Source organism: Lissotriton vulgaris, chromosome 2_1 (assembly GCF_964263255.1).
Source record: "Lissotriton vulgaris chromosome 2_1, aLisVul1.2, whole genome shotgun sequence".
Lineage (NCBI taxonomy): Eukaryota > Metazoa > Chordata > Amphibia > Caudata > Salamandridae > Lissotriton > Lissotriton vulgaris.
Genome location: NC_141687.1, coordinates 443,737,798 through 443,759,400, shown reverse-complemented (window position 1 = coordinate 443,759,400; position 21,603 = coordinate 443,737,798). Strand labels below are relative to the sequence as shown.

Genomic DNA, 21,603 nt, shown 5'->3' with positions numbered 1-21,603 from the left:
GCTTGATCAGGCAACAGCTTCTGTAATCCTATACCCTGACTGTTGGACTTGGCCCTTTATGCAGAGTTATCCCTGAACGTTATGCCTTCCTCCTAGTCTTTTTCTGACAGGTGTTGTTGGTTTTAGGACTCTGAACACTTTATCACTGCTGTCCAGTGTAAAGTGCATGTGGTCTCTATGGTAAAACATGGTAAGATTGGCCTACACCTGTTTGCCGTATTTATTTACCTATCAGTCCCTTGTAAAGAGGTATCTCAGATACCCAGAGCCAGTAAATTAAATGCTACTGGTGGGCTTGCAGCGCTGCTTGCGCCACCCACCAAAGAAGCAGTTCAGACCTTGCAGGGCCTGTGCGTGCAGTTTACTGTCACTGTGATGTGGCACATTAAGTGGGTGCCATGTCTGTGACTACCCTTTTACTACACATCAGTCACCCCTAAGGTAGGCTGTAGCTAGCCCTATGGGCAGAGTGCTCTTTAGGTAAAAGGTAGGACACGTGCCTTAACTGCGTGGCATGTCCTGGTAGTGACAAACAGCCATTTTGGTTTCTCACTACTGTGAGGCTTCCCTTTCATAGGAATGCATTGGGGATTTCCTGATAAGTGTTTTAGTGGTAACTCCTGATCTGTGAGGAGTGGCGTGATCAAGTTTGGTATGTTTGGAATAGTGATAATAAATGCTGCGTAATGGTGTTCATGGATTTATTATCCCTATTTTAGAAATACCACTTTTAGAAGGGGGCATTTCTGCGTGCCATGCATGATGTGTATTGCATGTCTGGCTCCGGAGTGACAGTGGCGGGGAGGTGCAGTGGCTTCTTAGGAGGTGGGCAAGTCTGCTCTAGGCTAAATAGACCTGATCTGCTATTGGAGTAGTGGGAGGAGTAGCCCATGACCTTGAATACGTCTGTGCCTACCTTGTAAAATGCTTGCTTTGCCCCCCTGTGGTGTGTCTGGGGCCAGTGCCTACACTAACAAAAGGGTTGGTGTGCATTTGAAAAGAAATGTGTAAGTGTCCCCCAGAACTGGTTTGGACCAGGCAGAGAGCCCTGTGCCAGTCGGAAGAATAAAGACAAATGTGGTACAACTATTGGGCCTGTGACCACATGTAAAATGAACTGCTTGGTGTTTACTAGAGACCGGCAGGCTGCCGGACTGCTAGGAGAAACAATCACCACCGTGGGACTGCTATGCTGCCCTGCTTGGCAGCTGGAGGAGCCGCTATTCTGTCCAGGGAAAACCGGTGTTCTGGCCTGCCTGACCACTTCCGGGAGAGGAGTGCTGCCTGCTCCCTACTGGCATTTGCAGAGGTGAGACCCGCTGGATGCTGGACTGGGGGCTTGGAAGCACGTGAACTAGAAGTCGCAACGGGGACTTTGTTTTGGGTGCTGATCTGCTGGAGGTGTTGCATCAATGCCACAGGACCTTGTGTGCTGGCCTGCTACCTGTTTTCCTAGAACTAAATGCCCCATATAAAGGAGCTCAGTGTGAAGTGAGCGCTGTGGACTGCTCCTAGTTGTTTCTCCACAGCTGTGGGTTTGTTACCTTGCCAATAAATGGAGCAGCGCAAGGAGTGCATCTCCTGCCTTGTCCACGATCTGAGCGGGTGAGCGATATATTTCCGTCTTCAAGGGTGAGGATTGCCACTGTTTATTCCCCTGTAAAAGCAGGGACAAAATCACCGCCCAGTGCACATTTAACGGGGGAGTGCTCTGAGTGCAGGCAGCACTCCCGCTTTGGCTGCCTTTGTGCCGCCAGCTGTGCGGCTTGAAGAATCACCAGTTTGTTGTATCCCCAATGAGATGTGGCAGCACTGTGGACAAAACGGAGTGGAGCCAGAATGCAGTCAACAGTAATGTGCTCCAGGCCAAGCCTGGAGGTGGGCGGGGCTTTAATATAGGAAGCTGAGTCATGCCTGAGAGAGGAGAAGAGCAGTGCCTCATCCACGGAAACCAGGCAGACGATAGCCTGGTGGTGGGCGGAACTTAAAACGGGAAACCGGAAGTGAGGCAGTTGGTGCCTGGTTATTGGCAGGGTCTCCCTTTGAAATGCCGAGAGCCCCGCCTGGTAACTGAGACTTCGGCGGGCAAAAGAAGAGCCTCACGGGCCCGAGAAGACTTTGCTCGAGTTTGCCTTCATCAATCAGAGGAGGAGCGGGCAGGTATTTCTTTAAACCTAGGCTGCAGTGATGAAAGGCTCCACAGTTTTGACCTTGTGCAGCTCTACTAAATAGCGAGGGTATGGTTTTTGAGGACTGCTCAGGGTGAAACCTCGACGAGCCCCCTGGAACTAGAGCATTCCTGTTCAACGGCGGGCAGAAGGCCCAGAAGCTTTCCAGGGTAACGAGCAGTAGCTTGGGAGATTGCACAGTGAGGGGGTCATGTTACCATAGGCAACTTATCAGTAAGGACCCTGGTGCCCTGCAGAGAGAGGTACCTTAAGTTGATAGACTAAGGTTGATAGTATATTATGTGCACCCTAATGTGTACGATGTAGGCACTTCACCAGTGTTGTGGGCAGTAATGATGTTCCCTGATGATGAGAGGCCTGAAGTGCAGAATGTGCAAGGCTCTCCTGAGTAATGCTATGATGATTTCACCTACTGCTTCATGCTAGGGTACACTGATGAATAGGATGTATGCCTAAGGTATTTATGCTAAGTGTCCTAATGTGTGGTGCTAAGTGTTTTCTTACCAGTAAGTTCTGGTCAACCTAATGTAATATTATAACAGAAGCCCGATTGGCCTAATGATTTACGCAATCCCCTGTAAAGTGATACCTAAGTGCCAGATGGGACAGAGTATATATGTGATTATGGTCTGATATGTTTTATAGATAATACACAGGCTCTTTTTGCATAACATTGTGTGGCGTTTCTTTTGTGGAGTGCCTATTGTGTTGCTTCTGTGTGAGTATGTTGCACAAACGCTTTACACATTGTCTCTGAGATAAGCCTGACTCCTCGTGCCAAGCTTGCCCTAGCCAACCAGAAATCCTATTTCTAGCAGTGACATTTTCTAAAGTGAATGGCCAAGACAATAAGCATTATACTTCAAATCTCCAAATGGTCTTCCATGATTTCTTAAGCAAGTATTTAGAGTTAAATAGAGCAAACCTGTATTCTCAAGAATGCATGTTTAACAATTTATCAGAGAGGAAACTTGTCAGATGATGCCAAAAGCACATTTTTGTCAACCAGAGAAATTGGAAAGGTGGACACATGTTCCGACTGTTGCACTAAATAAAGATACTGTAGTTGAGCAATTAGAAAAAAGACTTTCACAAACAAGCACTTGCTTCATATAACTACAGATAATTCATGAAACTTTAAATTAAAACACTAACATCACATAAAAAGCACACTGAACAAATGTACCTGAATAAAAACAAACCTGCTAATAGCACAAACTGAGAAGGGGAAATACACATGTAGAAGAGTTAAGAAAAGTGTTAATTTATGGCTAAATACACATGAAATCAATAAGAGAAATTAGGTTTACAATATTTCTCCCAGTGTGTGTCCTCATAATGTTGTGAAAATTGCATATCAGATAAATATATGAGGTACAGATCATGTTTTGGCCAGTTTTGGTGGTAGTCCACCAAAATCTTTGTCTTCACTCCACCAATTGTTGCTAACCTCGTTGTTGTGAACCTTAGAAATCTGTGCACTTTACCAGTGCTACCGAGTGCTCTCTCCTCTAAACACGGTAGTATTGGAGCACAATTGGCATCTTTAATTTACTTATAAGTTCCTAGACAAGTGGTACCACCTGTACCCCGGGGTTGTAAATTAAATGCTGCTAGTGGACCTGCAGCATTTATTCTGCCACCCAATTAGGTACCCCTTTCTAAACATATCTTAGGCCTGCCGTGTTGGCCAGTGTGTGCCACTGTTGTAAGCAGACCCCAGCTAGGCCTGCTTAGTGCACAGAGTCCTCAGACCTTAGGAAGAAGTTGGCAATGAAACTGGAAAATACAAAAGCAACGTTTATTAAACCTTTAAAGGTGGTACTACAGTCCACACAACACCCTTCAGTATTGTATCGAGTAGCACACTGAACTAAAGCACATGGCCCCTTTTATACACAATGAGGGAGCTCAAAAGAAGGCGGTACAGAAGACAAGAGCAGTTTCATGACCATACAAGGACATATTGGAAGGTATAATTGATAGATGGGTGGAGTTAACAGTCTTCGGTAACTGGTAAACACATTCCTATCTGGAACCAATTAGTAACGGTCATTGACCCTACTGTGCATGTCTGGACATGCTGGAAGTGGGGAACGCTAAATATAACCTGTTGCCGGGCAGACTTCTGGCGCAGTCAACAAGGAGGTAGGACAAAGCACATGACGAGCACATGGCAATGTATGGCATACAAAATGGCCGTTGCAAATACAAAATGGAGTCGGCACATTTGATATGATCATGGTTAAACAAAGCATGTCTTCTGCTAATGCTTAACCTAATCGCCGTTGATTTACAACACCACTTAAAACTGCCATCTAGACCTGCCAATATAAACCTCTTGCTAGGCCCAACACTAATGTTTTATAGTTATAAGTCACCCTTGAGGTAGGCCTAACACAGCACAGAGGGTAGGGCACAGTGTATTTAAAAAGTAGGGCATGTACTTTAAACATTTTCATGTCCTAATAGTGAAAAACCATCCCTTAAATACATTTTTCACTACTGCAAGGCCTACCGCCTTATAGGATAACATTGGTCTACCTTATTACATATAATAAGTGCTGGCGTCCAATAGGGAGCATGTCGGAAAGGACGAGTTTGGCGTTCAATGGTAAAATCACATTTTAGTCACAATTCTGATAGTGCCACTTCAGAAAGTTGCCATTTTCATTTTCCAGCCATATGGCATCTGTTGACTGTATTCCGGGTCACATGACCAGGTGTAGATGGCAGTTGGCCTTTGTGTATTGTATACCAGACAGTGAGACATAGAAAGGTAGGCTTTGGCATGATGGGCACTCTTAGTTAAAGAGAGGAGGGACTGTCACCTACTAAACTTGCACATCACAAAAGCCTGAGTACTCTCACAAAATGTTTGACACTAATTTATTGTGACACTAGACAATCTTTGGCAATGGCAGAGAGGCGGGACATTCTAAACACCTCCGGAGGTGTTTAAACCATTCAAACCACATCAATGTGGGCACCAGGTATAGACATGTGACCTCGGATCCCCTCTCTTCAGTACATATCAGGATTAGTGGAAGACTCAGAAGGAGGATTGCTGTGCCGCTCTGCTGCAAGAAGGACTTCCCCTCTGCTGCCCTGCTGTGTTGTTCTGCTATCCTGCTGCCCTCCTGCTTTAGTGAAGGGCTGGCTCAGAAGCCAAAACAGGCCTCTCCAATCATCCACCAAGCACCTGGGACTCCACCAGCTGTGAGTCCTACAGTGACAAGTGGTGTCACTCCACAGTCATTTCTACAGATGGGCAGTGGGGTCTTTACTGCGCAAGGTCTGATTGGTTAAATATTTCGAATTCATATTCACCTGGTTTTCTTCCAAGGGAACCCTAAACAGCCATCAGCCGTGCTTCGTGCTAGACCTGGCACCATTGGCGTGGGTCTCCCTTCCATTTTTGCTGTTGCCTCATGTATTTTTGCTGGTGTTAGATGATTTGGGCACTGTGCCACTGCTATTCAGTGCCACAGTGCAAGTGCTCCCTATTGTAAATTGCTGTATGGATTAGTGATTCCATGACTGGCTACTTTGGTTTACTTATCAGACCCTAGTCTAGTGCACCGAGTGTGCCAGGGCGTGTAATCAAAATGCTGCTGGTGGGCCTGCAGCACTGGTCGTGCCACCCACAGAAGCAGCATTGTAAAATGTGTCTAAGGTATGCCATTGCAGAGCCTGCGTGCAGTCTGGTACTGTCCAGCTGACTGGGCAAGTGCACCCACTTGCCAGTCCCTAAACCTTCCCTTTTCTTCATATCAGTCGCCCCTATAGTAGACCCAAGGGCAGGGTGCATTATAAGTATAAGATAGGACAATCCCTGATGTGTGTGGCCTGTCCTATTAGTGAATTACAGCCATTTTAATGTTTCACTATTGCAAGGCTACCTGTTCTCCATAGGCCAGAATGGGCTGTTAGAATTGTTACAGTTTATAATCCTAACAGGCTCAGAGAACATGGTAGAAATTCAAGTTTAGTATGCCTGAACTCAGAATAATAGAATACATCTTTTAGCAAAGTTTATTTTAATATTCTGTGTTTGCAAATACCACTTTTAGAAAGTAGGTATTTGCTTGTCTAACCATTCAAACCTGCCTCTGCTAGGATATGTATTCCTATGTCTGGTTTCTGTGAGTGACAAGGCTGGGGAATTCCAGAAGACAGGCTGAGTCACCAAGTGGTGAATGGAGAGATCTGCATCTTGATGGGAGGGAGGAGTGCACCTGAACTCTGAATAGGGCTGTGCCTGCCTTCTACAATGCTGGCACCACCCCCTGGGGAGAGGCTGATATCTCTGCCCTGCACACTGAAAGAAGAGAAGGAGTTCTGTAAAGAAAGCGCTCCAGGACTGTACTTCCCTTCCACAATGCTGGCTCCACCTCCTGTGGGGCGTCTGATGTGCATGCCCTGCAACGTGAAAGGAAAGGAGAAGTCCAGTAAACAGAGTGCTTCCAAACTTGTTTGGACTAGGCACAGGCCCCTCTCCCCTCAGAGAACAAAGGCTTTTGGGGTATAAATATTGGGACCCTGATCCCATGAAATTAGTGCACTTTTGGACTACAAGAAGAAACCTTTACTGAGGAGAAGGAACCTGAAGAAACTGAGGAGAGGCTATTCCCAAGCTGAAGTGCTGCTTGGGGGATTTGCCTGCAGTGGTTGCCTTACTGCCAAAGGAAGGAGAAAGGAACTTTGTGTACTTTGCTTTCAACTTGTGAAGGATCTCCAAGGGCTTGGAAAAGAGCTTGCCTCCTGCTGAAGTCTCAGGGACAACAGACTTTACCCCCAGCTCCCCAGAGTTCTTTTGGAAGTGACTGCTGCTGTTTTGGGCCTTCTGAGGAACTGCGTGTTGCATGGAGCTGGAAGCGCGACTCAACGAGAAGAAGCATGTCGCCGTCGCTGTGCCTGCGGAGGGTGTCGCCGCTGGAACTGTCGCACTGCACCGCATCGGAGAGAAGCGTGTCGCAACGAAGAGGAAGCATGTTGCCATCGCTGCTGCTGCCGCCTTAACTCCGAAGGAGGAGGGTGTCGCCGCTGGAGCTGTCGCACTGCACAGCATCAGGAGAAGAATCTTGCAACGTGGTCGGAGCGTGTCCGCGTCACTGTGCCTGCCGTCGCAACTCCGGAGAAGGAGGGTGTCGCTGCTGGAACTGTCGAACTGCACCCCATCGATCAAGAGCACCTCGCATACCCGAGAAGCGCGTCGCCGTCGGAGCTGCTGCCATCTCATCTTGGATGTTGCCGCTGTAGTTGTCGCATCGAGCAGAAGCTTCACACATCGTGGAGAAGAGCGTCGCCGCTGGAGCTGTTGCCGTCGAATCGTAAGGGTGTCGCCGCTGCAGTCCACGCATTGAACCGAGAGCTTCTCGCATCCCCGAGAAGCGTGCCGCATCTGGAAGATCTTTGCCGCATTTCCCATCGCTGCGACATTTCTTGTTGTGGAAGCGCAATGCAACTTAAGGTACATTGACGTAGAGTGTTGCATCTAAGAACTGAACTAAGCTTAATCTACATTCTTAAAGTAATCATAGTGTGTATTTTTGTCGTTTATGGTCTTGTTGTAACTCTATATAAAGTCTACTTATTTTTTATATAAAACCTGTGTGGTGTCCATTTGTAGTGTTGTCACTGGGTTACTGTATGTGGTCGCAACTGCTTGACTTACAACGTCTCTGAAATAAGCCTTGACTGCTAGCGCCACGCAGCCTAGAGAGTGAGCAGGGGTTATTTTAGGAGTGTAATCCCCTTGTCCTGACTAGAGGAGAGGGTCCCTATTTGCCACAAGTACCTACCTGTGCCAACTAGAGACCCCCAAATCTAACATTGCTAAAGATCATGTTTTTTTTCAGATTCCGTGAGAAAAGACACAGTGTAAGTATCTCTATATTATATGATAACGTTTTCAATCATATATTAAAAAAAAGTTCAATAGCATCCAATATGAGTCCGTAGTTTTTATTTTCCTATTCTTTTGATTTCCTACGAAGCCTTGTTATACACAGATCCAATTTTCAGATAATACAGCCAAAACAGTCAACACGCGTGTTTCGTCTATGGTGAATTTTTACAAAAGACTTCATCAGGGCTTAAACAACAAATTTCTTGTAATACTCCTTAATATTGAGGATCGTCATGTATTCACATCTAGTTCAATAATATCTCTAACGTTCTTGAAGTTAAAGCTCAATGTCAGACCAATCAAATGTCCAGAAATGTGCAATCTCTCCCTGACTGCAAATCCCTGTATTACACACGCCACCTTTGCTCCGGGTACACACACTGGAGGCTTAATTTTGCGATAATACAGATAATATAGAGCAGTCTTCATCCACCCATTAACTGAATCCTACATTCAATATCTCTCCCTTCCACTTCCATATATCAAACAGCTAGCCAATAAACACGAAAACATCAAATTATGTTGTCACCCAGGCCTCTTGGTTTTGCAGGATGCAAGAATGCATTTAGTAGTTAGTGACTGCTAGTCTGTGAATGTGTTAAAAGGTTCCATGTGATGTGAGACTGCTAATCTCTGAGAGATGTGAATGCTATTGATAGGGTGTAAATATGCGTCTTTGAGCTGACCTAGAGCCAAGGTCATGGCCCCATCTTAATATTGGACCAAGCATGAGCACCAAGTGCACCTCAGAGGGTGAGGCAGAGCACTCCAATGATTTCCCCGGTAATGGTGTGCATAAGAAATGCAGAAAAAAATTACTTCAAGGCTTACTTAGGGACGAGATGTTATTTTGAAACTGAAAACTTAGCAAAGCTAACAAATCAATACTCTAGCAGTGTTTTGGTTTTTAAAATTGAAATGTAAGTGGTAAGACTCGGTTGTCCTCATGATGGTCAATCTTGCCAAGAGTTCCTTTCCACCTTGCTGAGCTACAGCACTTACATGCAGATATGTGGGCATTAGCTGAATTAGGAAAGATCTGGAAGCCCAAGGAGGCCCCAGCTGTGGCCAGAAAAACAAACCTTTGGCCGTTCTGTGTAAGAGGCAGCACACTGTCTTGGCAAATCAGGCTTACCCAACCACATGTGTCTTGAGTGGCGCAGTCATCAGCAAACCAATCTGTGGCCAAAGCACTTTGCAATGATGGGTTTCTATTTGCATTCCAAGACTTCATTTCCTTGTGGCATCAGGCATCAATCTTGGAACATCATCGCTGCTGCAGGAGAGAGTGGGAAGCATCTGTGCCTGGCTCTACTGGGAGCTAAATTCGTAAGGTATGAACCTGATGACCCGGCTGGGAGAAATAGTGTATTTGCCTCAACCAAAGACACCGTGCTTGCATCAGCTAAACTGCAATTCAGGAGAAGACTCCAAGCTCATCTTCCCACTACCAGCAGAAGTAATTCTGCAGAGGATGTGTGCCATAGAGGCTGTGTAACCATACAGGTTGGATGTAATCAGGCAAATAGGAACGGGAAGCCAATACCCATAACACTCATATTTTTGGGCTGTGGAGCCACCAGTACAACACAAAGCTGCACATACAGTGATAACATGGTAAAGGAATGACTGAACACATCACTGCTGCTGTTTAGAGGCTGCAATTGTGCCCATGCCATCCAACCCTAGGACTTTGTACTTAAGGGAGGATATAGGGCCCATTCTTTAAACCTCACTAAGGAATCTGTTTAGACATTTAGACTGTGCTACCTAGAAGAGTTATGGTAGCTGCAGTAACTCTATAGTGCCACAATTAAACAACACCCTGAGAGACCTTTGAGTATGCATCTGTTCACAATAATATGTAAGCCACTAATCTGCAGATGTCACTGGTTCCCTTATGCAAACACAAGAAGTTGATGGATGGAGCACTGAAACTTTTCAGATACTCACACCCAGTCACAGATTTGGGTTGAATCCATCATCGTTCTATGGCTCACTTCGCCACCCCAGTTCAGACCCAGTCATAAGCAAATCAGACTTGACCCTGGCTCCTCATGGGAAGAGTCCAACCCGAATTGCCAAGCCAGGTCTTCCCTGGACCGCAAACACTCATCCTAGGACCAGTTTCGGGGAACACCCCTCATTCACCAGGCTAGCTTGAATCCATTGGCAAAGTGAGCAATATGCAGATGTTGCTGGTTTCCCTGCTCCTCTCTTGACTACTCTTGTGTTGAAATGCAGGCCCATGAGTAAATACCCTAGACCCCTTTGTGAATACCCATTTAGTTTCTTTGACTCTTTATTACTGCATCCTTTAACCCTGTATGACATTTTAACACATATTGAATACCAGCCTACCACTGTTTCGTGAGGTCTATATATGCCTGAGTGTTGTAATCACATGTGTAAACAAAACTGCTGCACTAGCTGCTATGTAAGAAACCAGTGGCAAACAAATTAAAAGCCTTATCCAAAAGCCTCCACAGCATTAAAAAAGTCTGAGATTCTGCTTGAAACACTAAAGATTGGAAGTGGCAGATGATCAGTTGGAGCAACTGGCCCGTCCCCTGACTTTGATCACGAAATGTGGATCTCCATAGGAAATCTGTGAATATAGAGGACAGAAGCTTCCAGTGCATCTTCGCTATCCCGTAGGGAGTAAAACAAGATGCGCTGTCTTTCTAATGTATTTAATTCAGGAACAAGGGGCCGGATGTAGGTCGGTCGGTAACGGCCGAAAATCGGTATTTTCGGCCGTTACCGACCGAGATTCACAAAATGGTATGTAGGGCCACATATTTTACAGATTCGGTAAATTTACCGCTCGGTAAATTTACCGAATCTGTAAAATACCGAATCGGTATGTTTACCGATTCGGTAACAATGAGATGTAGGTGGGACTCTTCTGAGTCCCACAAGCCTTACAGAATCGGTATTTTACCATGAAGTCCAACTTCATGGTAAAATACCGATTCCGGTGTGCATGCACATGTGTGCATGCACACCTGTGCCATATGACAGGCAGACCTGCCCTTAGGGCAGGTATGCCTGCCACATGGCCCCCGAATCTTTTTTGGGGGTGCTAGAGGGTGTCAAAGTGACACCCCCTGCACCCTTGTCAAAATCGGTATTTACCGATTCGGTAAATACCGACCGGTAATGCCCCATTCATTCCTATGGGCTTCAAAGCCCATAGGAATGAATGGGGCATTACCGGTCGGTATTTACCGAATCGGTAAATACAGATATTTACCGATTCGGTAAAAGGAACATCTGGATGTTCCTACATACCCACCCCTTAGATTTACCGATTTTTAATTACCGAATCGGTAGAAATCGGTAATTAAAAATCGGTAAAACTATTTTACCTACATCTGGGCCCAACTATCCAGGACTTTGCTCCGCCCCTAGAAGTTAGATCCAAATGCTTCCCAAAGAGCAATGTCCCTAGGGCAACAATTGTCTGTTTTCCTTATCATTAACAGGCCAGGCAATTGATTTCCTTAGCGATTTTTTTTTATAAAAAGTCTATCAGCAGGTGAGACGGTACGTTCCTAGCACGAATACCTGTGCTGCCTAAATAGGACATCTATTGTGGCCTTTTTGAGCTAGGTACTATGTACGAGGTAAACACAAGCAAATGTCTACAATTTGGTCATATTATTGTGTTTGGGACAACACAAAGGGGCAGCCTACGGTTTGTACAGTTCTATGTTGATCCTTTGTTCCCAACTCCAACTGATGTAACTCGCAATCGTAGATGGCATGTTTGTTTGATAGAAGAATTTGCAAAGGATTAATGGTTGACTCTTCTGCCATTTTACAAGATAAGGGACCATGGGACAAATGAATGAAACAATTTTGCATTAAAAAAAATCGCAAAATTGGGCCGTTTGCGCATGTAAAATAACCTTTCATAATGTATTAAAGGCTGTTTAGTCATAACTTTAGGTAATTGCAAAAATTGTGATTACCCAAAATTTTGACTAGAAATAGGAAAATTGCAAATTGCTGTACGCTTAGCACATGAACCAATTATTTTCGAAATACAAGCTGTGCATTTAGAAAAATGCTATTACCATCGACTATAAGTTAAAAACCATGTGCAAATTTTGAAAAGTGCGCAAACATGCATTTTCAAAGTGCCCTGCAATTCACACATGCCGCTAAGGCATGTGTTCGCTTTACATGTGCACATTTTTATTTTGTGGTGCATCATGGGGGGCACCATCGGCTTTGCATTTCCTAATTTGCAATTACCAGTTAGGTAATTGCAAAATAGCTAATGCAAAATAATTCACACCTTTGGGCCTTTGGGCCCATGGAAACAAATGGAATAGAGGGCCAGATGTATCAAGGTACCCTTTAGCGATTCCCAAATAGCGATTATTTGAGAATCGCTATTAGAGAATTGCAAAATGGTATCTATCTAGAAATTCGCTATTTTTTAGCGATTTCTTAAAATTCCTTAATTGCGATTAGCAAATTGCTAATTGCAATTAAGGAATAATTCCCAATTCATTTCTATGGGCCAGGAGGCCCATAGGAATGAATGGAAAGTTATTCTCAATTTGCGATTCGCAATTTGCTAATCGCAAATTGAGAATAATTTCAAGGGTGAAAGGGTGTCTTAAGGACACCCTGCTGCACCCCTGAAAATGACATGTGTGCGCATATGGCGCACATACATTCTCTAAGGGCATGTATGAGCGTCACATGGCACCTTTAGAAATTTCAAAAAGTGCATTATTAAAAGAATTTGCAAATTACCACCAACTACAAGTTGATGGTAATTTGCAATTTCTTAGCCTAAATTCGCAAAGCTTGAATGCTACATACATAGCATTTAAGGAATCGCAATTTGCGATTACTTAAATGCTTGCGCAAAATTAAGGAATTGCTATTTTTGCAATTCCTTAATTTTGCGGTGCGATATTTTGATACATCGCATTTGCCGTTATTTTTGTCGCAAACGCTGCTTTTTTGCGAATCGCAGCGTTTGCGACAAAAAACACGGATGATACATCTGCCCCAGTATTACCTAATAGTGATTACCTATTTACCAAATCGCTATTTTGTAATGTTAAAGAATCACTTAATCTTTGGAGATTCTTTATATACATAACATTTTGCGAATACCAAATAACGATTTGGAAAAAAATTGCTATTTGTTAATTGCAAAATGCATTTTGGATACATGTGGCCTTCAGGGATGCTTGCCGTATTTTTTTTTAACAGTTTGGCAGGCACTAATCATTCAGCCCGCCTTACCTAGCGACTCACTGCCGTGTGATATTCTCATTAGACCCACAGTCACGTTCTCACCTCATTCTGAATTCTCCCCATCTCTGATATGCTCTACTCTATTCGTCCATCTCAATTTTCTGTGGCACATTGTATAATCTAGCTCCTCCACCACTTCCCAGTCCATCAGCAAAGAAACGTGCAAAGCAGGTCTGGTGTCACTTTCACCAAACCTGCTTCGCCTTTACCCTTCCCAGAGATGTGAGTCTGTCATTCTCGGTTTGCATCGATTCAAATGGTAGAAGTCCTTTACGTGGAAAACAGATATATCCATAAATAACATCTGAGTGATGACTTTGGTTGTTTGTGTTCATTTCTGTGTGTTGGCTATTCTACATAGATTTATGAACATTCTTCTTTTTCTGTTGTGATAACTGAAAAGGAACTTTAGATCCCGACAACATACATGCAGGAAACAGTTAAGAACATTTAGGAACTTAGTTCAAACATCTCTTTAGAATCTGTTTCAGGCCTGGGGCTTAGATTGAGGCGGGATCACATTTAACCTTGTATGTGGGGTAAAATGTAAAACAGTCTTATCGCCCATTACTTTGCAGAAATTCCCAAAGCACATCTTCAATATTTTATGCTATTCCAAGCAATCTTATGTTTCAAACTATCCTTAAATAAAAATGCAATATTCCTAAAAGGATGGCACACAATAGAAATGTTTTTCTCACAAAATGTGTTTTGAATGTATTTGGGATCTATGACGTTTCATACAGTAAGCGTTCTATTTTATGATAGGCTGTGGTTTATGAAATGATTGTAACAACTTGGACTTGTGTCTACACAGGTGGGGTGCAAGATATCGGTTGTGATGTTTATTTACTTCTTGGCGACAAATTACTACTGGATTCTGGTGGAAGGACTGTACCTACACAGTCTGATCTTTGTGGCTTTCTTCTCGGACACTAAATACCTTTGGGGATTCACCCTCATAGGGTGGGGTAAGGTTCTCCATTATTTTCTCCGTATTCTCCTTTTAGTATAATAGTTTGCTAATGTTGAAATTAAAGTTTGAGGTCAATTGCTCCTTTAAAAAAAAAATGTGTGCCTGTTTCACCCATCAACCTTTTTAGTAAATTATTTATCTTGCTTATTGATAATTTCGGACTTCACGTCCACAAATAGTCAAAACAAAACCAGCTACACTGTGTAAGTGAAACTTGTTATGAATACTAATAAGAAAACAACAGTAGTCCAATGTAGAGACTCATTGCAAAATTGTATGTAGCTGCTAGCAGTGGTAAGTAGTACTGCAGTGCTTAATTTGTCATAGAATGAGCGCTGGTGCACAAAATTCTGCTCTGAAACTCGCAGCCGGTGCTTTTAAATGTCGACACATCGAATCTCAAGGAGGCTCAGTAGTGAATGGACCTAATGGCTCTGCCATCGACTACCTGGCACTTCCTGCCCCTGTATCTCACACCCGCTGGCTCCTACTTTCTCTACTTGCAATTGCAGAGCCCACCCCCGCAGGGGGCTTAAAGGGCCGGACCCTTAACCCTCGCCAAGCCCCAGAAGAGAACCGGTTCTGGGTGCCCAAGGTCACCCCAGAAACGGGAGAGTGCCGTGACCCCCCCCCTGCTGGCAGCACCAAGTGAGCACCTTCCTCCCAGCCAATAGGGCCGTCGCGAGGTACAAACCCCACAATAAGGCAAGCGGCCAGGTAGCCGGGGATACAAAAGGCGGGAGCATATAAGGTCCACTCCCTGGCCCAGTTGGCATAATGCATATAAGGTCCACTCCCTGGCCCAGTTGGCATAATGTACCAGGGGGCTGCAGTGGCACGTCAGAGTAATCTTGTTCCACCCAAACACACCAAAGGGGCAACAATGTTGAAGTGCTGGAAAGCGGGCAGGGAACGGGCGAAAACTAAGGACACAATGGTTGCTACGGAGACACAACGACGGGCGGTGTGTAAGAATTGGCACCCTCACACTGGGATGCCGGATGGCAGGGTGAGTGGCCAAACAAAGAAAAGGGGGTAGCAAACTGAGACGGCACTTGCTGCCCAGCCCCCGCCGAATGGCAGGGCACAACAGAGCCTAACAAGGTAGCGAGTATGGTCCTAACTCTGGGAAGGAAGCTACCCCTGCACAAGTATGTTTATGTTTGTTTGTTTGTTTGAAAAGTGCTTAAATGCCTAAGCGTCTTGGCGCTGGAGTGTGAGAGCAGAATAGGAGTGGTGGCCAAAGCCTATGTGGCAGTGAAAAGCCAGGTTTTCAGATGTTTTCTGAATATCTGGAGATTTGGCTAGCGTCTCAAGGATAGAGGCAGTTTATTCCATTGCTTTTCCGCACAGTGTGTTATGGCTCGGTCCCCCCATCTAGCTTGTCTGAATTTTGCCGTCTTTGAGGCCTTGAGTGGCCGATCTCAGAGCTGGTGAGGGAGCATATGATGTAAAGAGTTGGAGATCAGCTGCACTCCCACCATTTATTGCTTTGTGTACCAGTGTCAGAGATTTAAATTCAATGTGCTGTTTAATGGGTAAACAGTGGAGTGATCTAATTCCAGCTGAGGTTGGCTGTCCTCTGTGCAGCCCCAGAAGAAGTCTGGCTGCTGCATTTTGTAGGAATTGCAATTTTTGTAGTTGAAATGTATCGATTCCCAAAAACAATGCATTAGAATAATCAAGCTTTGACAAAAAGAGCGCTACTATCACTGTTTTTTGAAGCTCTTGGGGTATGAAGGGAAAGATTTTTCTCAAGGTTTTTAAAAGAAAATAGCCGGAAGAAATAAGATTGTACACCTCAGTTTTTCTGTGTTGATCTTCAGATAGTTCTGGCCAATCCAGGTCATAATGTCCGTAATAGAGGCATGAAACCTAGCTGCTGTGTTCTTTAGCTGATTTGTGATAGAAATGATAAGTTGGGAGTCATCGGCATACGAGACCAGCCCAAAGCCGTGTCTCCTTACTAGATTGGCCAGGGGAGTGACATACAGATTGAACAAGATTGGCGATAGCGCCGATCCCTGTGGTACACCACAGGGAAGATGGAAATTCTCTGACTGCATGCCATCCCAGAACAGCATGTGCTCCCTTGCCTCCATAAAGGAGGATAGTAGGGATAGGGCAGTCCCTTCAACCCCTATATCCCTCTGCCGCTTTACCAAGACGGTAAGCGCAAAGACAACCGAACAAGGAACAGGCCCAGATGTGGCAAAAACGAGAGAAGCCTACAGAAAGAACTAACAAACGAACTGCCAGTCCAAGTGCAAATGGACAATGGAAGTGATCAGCAAAACACAGACTGATGATTTATGACCCATGCATGACAGTTCGCCAAAAGTATTGTTTGGCAATCGCATATCAGTTATGACAGAAAGTATATGCATGTATTAGCAATAAAAACTGTGGCCAACACTGACCACTAAGAAACCAAACAGTTTTGGCTTGTTCATTCTGAGTACCACCACAGGTTGGATACATATGTTCATATGCTCTGAGTAGGGCACAGTGCAGGGGTTAGGAGGTTTCCGCCTTTCTCTCTTTACTTCTTTCCTCTGTGTGTGTTTTTACCTCTCTTGCTCCCGGTCAGGGTCTGATGTGGAAAAAATATGTTGGTCCCCAAATAGAAAGGTGGGTCGCCACTACAGGCACTACCAGCTCAAATTAAGAACTGGGTATGCTTATTACTAATACTGTTATCTGCTGGCAACAACGCTCTCATTTCAGTCTGGTCTATAGACGAGACCTAAATCAGAATAACTTTAGGCAGAATTTTGGGAAAAAAGCACAAGAAATTAACCCACTGAGGGACTTTAGGTCAGCTTCCATTAGCCATTGTTTGCTGAAGTCTCATTTTCATTCCATATCATATTTAAGTTAGCATACAGAGTGGTGCAATAGGCCTGCTTCACTTCAGACATTGTTTTTAGGTTCAGCCTTGGCAGCGTACATGCTCTGTGAATGAATGAATGAATGAATGAATGAATGAATGAATGAATGAATGAATGAATGTGGTCTTATGCAGCGCAAACTTAGCCCAAGGGCATCAAGGCGCTAGAGCGATGCATCCAACACAGAGACAATAGGGGCAAGCTTACAAGTATGCCTCAGAGAAAAGCCAGGTTTTAAAGGCCTTGCGAAACAAGAGGAGTGAGGGCTGCCCTGAGAGCTCTAGAGGGAGAGAATTCCACAACCTAGGCGCTGCGGTGGAGAACGCCCTGCCACTCCATTTAGCCTTAGAGAACCTAGGGACAGCGAGGAGATTTTTGTTAGAGGATCGAAGAGGTCTGCAAGGAGTATAATGATGAACAAGTGACTTGATGTCCTCCGGACCAGCGTCATAGAAGGCTTCATGAGTCAGACACAGAATCTTAAACGTGATCCTATGGTCCATTTGAAGTCAATGCAAGTTCTTGAGTGGGGCCGAGACTAAGGCATATCTAGGAAGATTCAACACCATCCTCGCCGCAGAATTCTGGACCATTTGAAGTCGATGGATGAGACTCTTGTTAATGCCCATATAGAGGGCATTGAATTAGTCCAGTCTATAGGATACTAAGGCCAACGTGGCCTGCTTATGAGAGTCTGGGGAGAGCTAGTGGGAGATCTTTCTGAGGATCCTAATGATCCCGAAACAGGTGGAGACAGTCCTGTTTACCTGAATATCGAAGGAAAGAGCAGTATCCATTATCACCCCCAGGTTCTTACCATGGAGGACTGGACAGGGGCATTCCCTAAGCGAGGACGGACACCAGTCACAAGACCCAATTTCCTGGTTACTCCCGAAGATAAATACCTCGGTTTTCTCACCATTCAGTTTCAGGAAGTTCTCCACCATCCATTAGGAAACAGCCTCCATACAGCTCCTGAAGTTCTGGGCACAATCCTTTACTGAATGTGAGAGAGAGACCATTATTTGGGTGTTGTCTGCATAAGATAGCACCTCCAACCCAAATGATATCACCACCCTTGCAAGGGGGGCCACATAGATGTTGAAAAGTGTAGGGCTCAATGAAGAGCCCTGGGGAACCCCACAATGCAAGGGTTTAGGAGAAGAGAGGAACTGGCCCAACTTTACTCTCTGTTCTCTTTCATAAAGGAAGGAGGAAAGAAGGCTCAAAGCTGGGCCCCGACACCTATCTCTCTGAGGCGTGACACGAGTTTAAAGGGAGACAGAGTGTTGAAGGCCGCTGTAAGATCCAACAGGACCAGGAGAGTGGTATGGCCATTATCAACCTGAGAACGGATAGTATTAACGACTGCAGTAAGGGCAGTCTCCGTACTATGGTATCTCCTGAAAGCATGTTGCGATCTATCCAAAAGGAGATGGTCCTTAAGATAGGTGCTGAGGTGGAGGTACAATAGGCCTCCAACATCTTTGCAGGGGCGGGTAGCAGGGAAATGGGGTGGAAATTTTTCAGAACGCCTGGGTCTAAGGCAGGTTTCTTCAAGAGCGGTTTTACGACTGCAGTCTTCCATAGGGAAGGATAAACTCCCTCCGAAATGGCACAATTCATAACCTCTTATGACCACTTCCAGGCAGGTTTTCAGCACTTTAAGCGGGCACTGATCTAGTGGGGCACCCGAGTTAAACCTATCTAGAAGCCCGTCCACAATCTCAGGTGACCAGGGAGGAAAGGAAGAAAGACTCGGAGTCTGCTCACCAGGCGGACTCTCTTCCACCATAATAGAGGGAAGGGTGGAAAATCTAGTGCGAGAATTTGCAGATTCCAACGCAGCATAGATATCAGAGATTTTGGCATGAAAAAAGGCAGATATTTTGTCACACAGAACCTGGGATCCCTCTATCGGATCTACTACCTGAGGAGATGTTAGGGAATCAATGATCTTACAAAGATCTCTAGAAGAATTTAGAGAAACAGTGACTTTAATAAAATAAGCTCTTTTTTCCTCCATATTGGCTGATTTATATTCCTTTAAGCATTGCTTATTTCGTTCTTTCTCTAGAGGCTCTAGATGGACCCGCTATAGCCTCTCCTATGTTCGACATCCTTGTCTCAGCAATCTAAGTCTGTCTGAGAACCAGGGAGCCGATGGACTTTTCCTTGCTGAATAATGCCTCTTAAGAGGGGCAAGAATATCCATTGCTACTAGTAAAGTGCGAGAGAGCTCCATGGCAGCCAAATTAGTGTCAGGCTGATCAGTGGGCTCCGGCTTATTCAAGAAGGGGGAGAGTGCTTCATTACTGATGAGGTTGAAATTCCTTCTCATCTCCTGCTTCCTAGGACCAGAAGTAGGGACTACTGCCGCCTGAACATACAGGTCAAACGGTACCGCAAATGATCAGACCAGGCTAGTGGGGCAGGATGTCCCACCTTCAGCCTGGGGTCATTAGAGAAAACCCCATCAAGGGTGTGCCCTGCCAAATGGGTAGGGCCATCCACCAGCTGATCAAGACCGCAGCAACCCTGTGTTTCCTAAAGAACTTGGGTATCCCTGCATGCCATATTCTCCAAATTAAAGTTGAAGTCCCCAAGGTGAGTGATGTTAGATCTCTCAAGGAACAGCTCTATCAATTTACTAATACCCTGACTAAAAGAAGATCTGGGCTCCGGTTGCCTGTAAAACAAAAGGTCGGAGAAACATTCTGAAGGGAGGAAGTTGATAGAAAAGTAGTAGACCTGATAGGGATCAGAAGAAGTAGTCTGTCTGGAAGACCTGTGGTAGTCACTGTACTAGTGTAATCCCGGGGTAATCCCGCCCGCTGCTTTCTATTGGCTCACTACTGCATTGCATTTTTTTCCTGCCTCCTGATTGGCTGGTGCTCCCCATATGTAATTTCCATTTTATACAGAGGAGCATCAGCCAACTACAGTTTTTTTGCGCGGTAAGTGCGTATGTGTTCTGTAGTGGACCATTTATTTGATATATGGCTAGTGAATCATTAAAGCTTATTCTGTAGTCCAGTTCTATGTTTAGATTTTGCGTGCATTGTGCACGTTATTACAGCTGACAGTAGGGTGTGCTGCCTCACTCTTAGTATGGCAAGCTTGTTAATAATTATAAGTGTGGAAAGTGTGCCTTTGCTTTTATTGACCCGCGTCTCAAATTAATTTGTTCTGTTGCGGGAATTTTTCTGCTGTGGGACACGTTGTGCTCTCGAACCTTGCAACCCTATATACCTGCCCGCCGGTTCAGTCTGGCTGAGGGGATGCCGAAGGCTTCACTATTCCAAAAGTTCAGGTAGGGAGTAGGTCTGACACGGCCACCCCCTGGCTCCACCTCACACGGGACAGTCGCTGCAGAAACGAGTGTCTCTTTGTGAGGGCTGTTCAAGGATCTAACTTTGCTCTGGTAGGCACACTACATTCTTTTATAGACATCAAGCTGTTCTGTGTCAGAGAGTTTTCATGTGGCTTCTGTCTGTTTGCCTGCCTCCCTCTACCCAGGATGCGGTGTTATGGTCAGAACCTCCGACCAGCTTCTAGTCTCGGACTTGGCTCAACATCATGTGTTTTTGTGCGCATCACTTAATCGCAGCCCGCCTATAAATAATTAATATAATCTTGTGTAATGTAACTAACATTCATGTAATGCACTCAAATAGATAAGGGTCGAGTTCATGATATATAAAAACTCCTGAAAAATCCACAAACAGAGTAAAACAAAGCCTTAACATAAAAAAAGAAAACTAGATTCCCATTACCGGCCTGATTTGCACACAGTTAAATTAAAAAACCTGGATAAATTTGCGGCTTTTCTGCTTAAATTGTGTGATCTTGGACAAATATTTTAGTTCACTGAAACACTTTTTTTCTTCATTAACACGTATGAAAGCACTCAGATAATTGAGTTCAGAATGTCAGTTGTAAACAAGCCTTTGCAATGCAATAGGTCTCGCATTTTAAAAACTTTGACCTATTGGAATTATAAATGACAATCCCTTTCATTATTGCAGGATTTTTTAAACACATACATAAATGGCATTGTCATTTACAATACCAACTGGTCAAAATCTAGCACTTGCAAGACCTATTCCTTTTTTTTTTTTATTGAAAAATAAGGTGTAATTCCATTAAAATCCAATACATATTCAATTGAAAAATTATACATGTATAAAATGCAGAATGTAAAAAAAAAGTTAGTCAGCACAGTACAAAAATAGTATAAAAATGTACATTCATAATTCATAGTTCCTGGGGGGTTCATATTCCTATTATAAATGCATTGATCAGTTTAAAACACTCATAAGTAATGTAATTTATCTTTTTGTTAGTTCC

At 44.5% G+C, this 21,603-nt stretch overlaps 1 protein-coding gene across 1 annotated transcript in view; it reads left to right on the top strand.

Moving 5' to 3' along the window:
- Positions 1-21,603, top strand: part of PTH2R (parathyroid hormone 2 receptor) — a 721,892-nt gene that overhangs the window by 401,021 nt on the left and 299,268 nt on the right. The window contains exon 7 of the mRNA XM_086958607.1: positions 14,204-14,357. Within this exon, the coding sequence (XP_086814733.1) occupies positions 14,204-14,357 (154 nt within the window). The remainder of the gene's footprint in view (positions 1-14,203; positions 14,358-21,603) is intronic.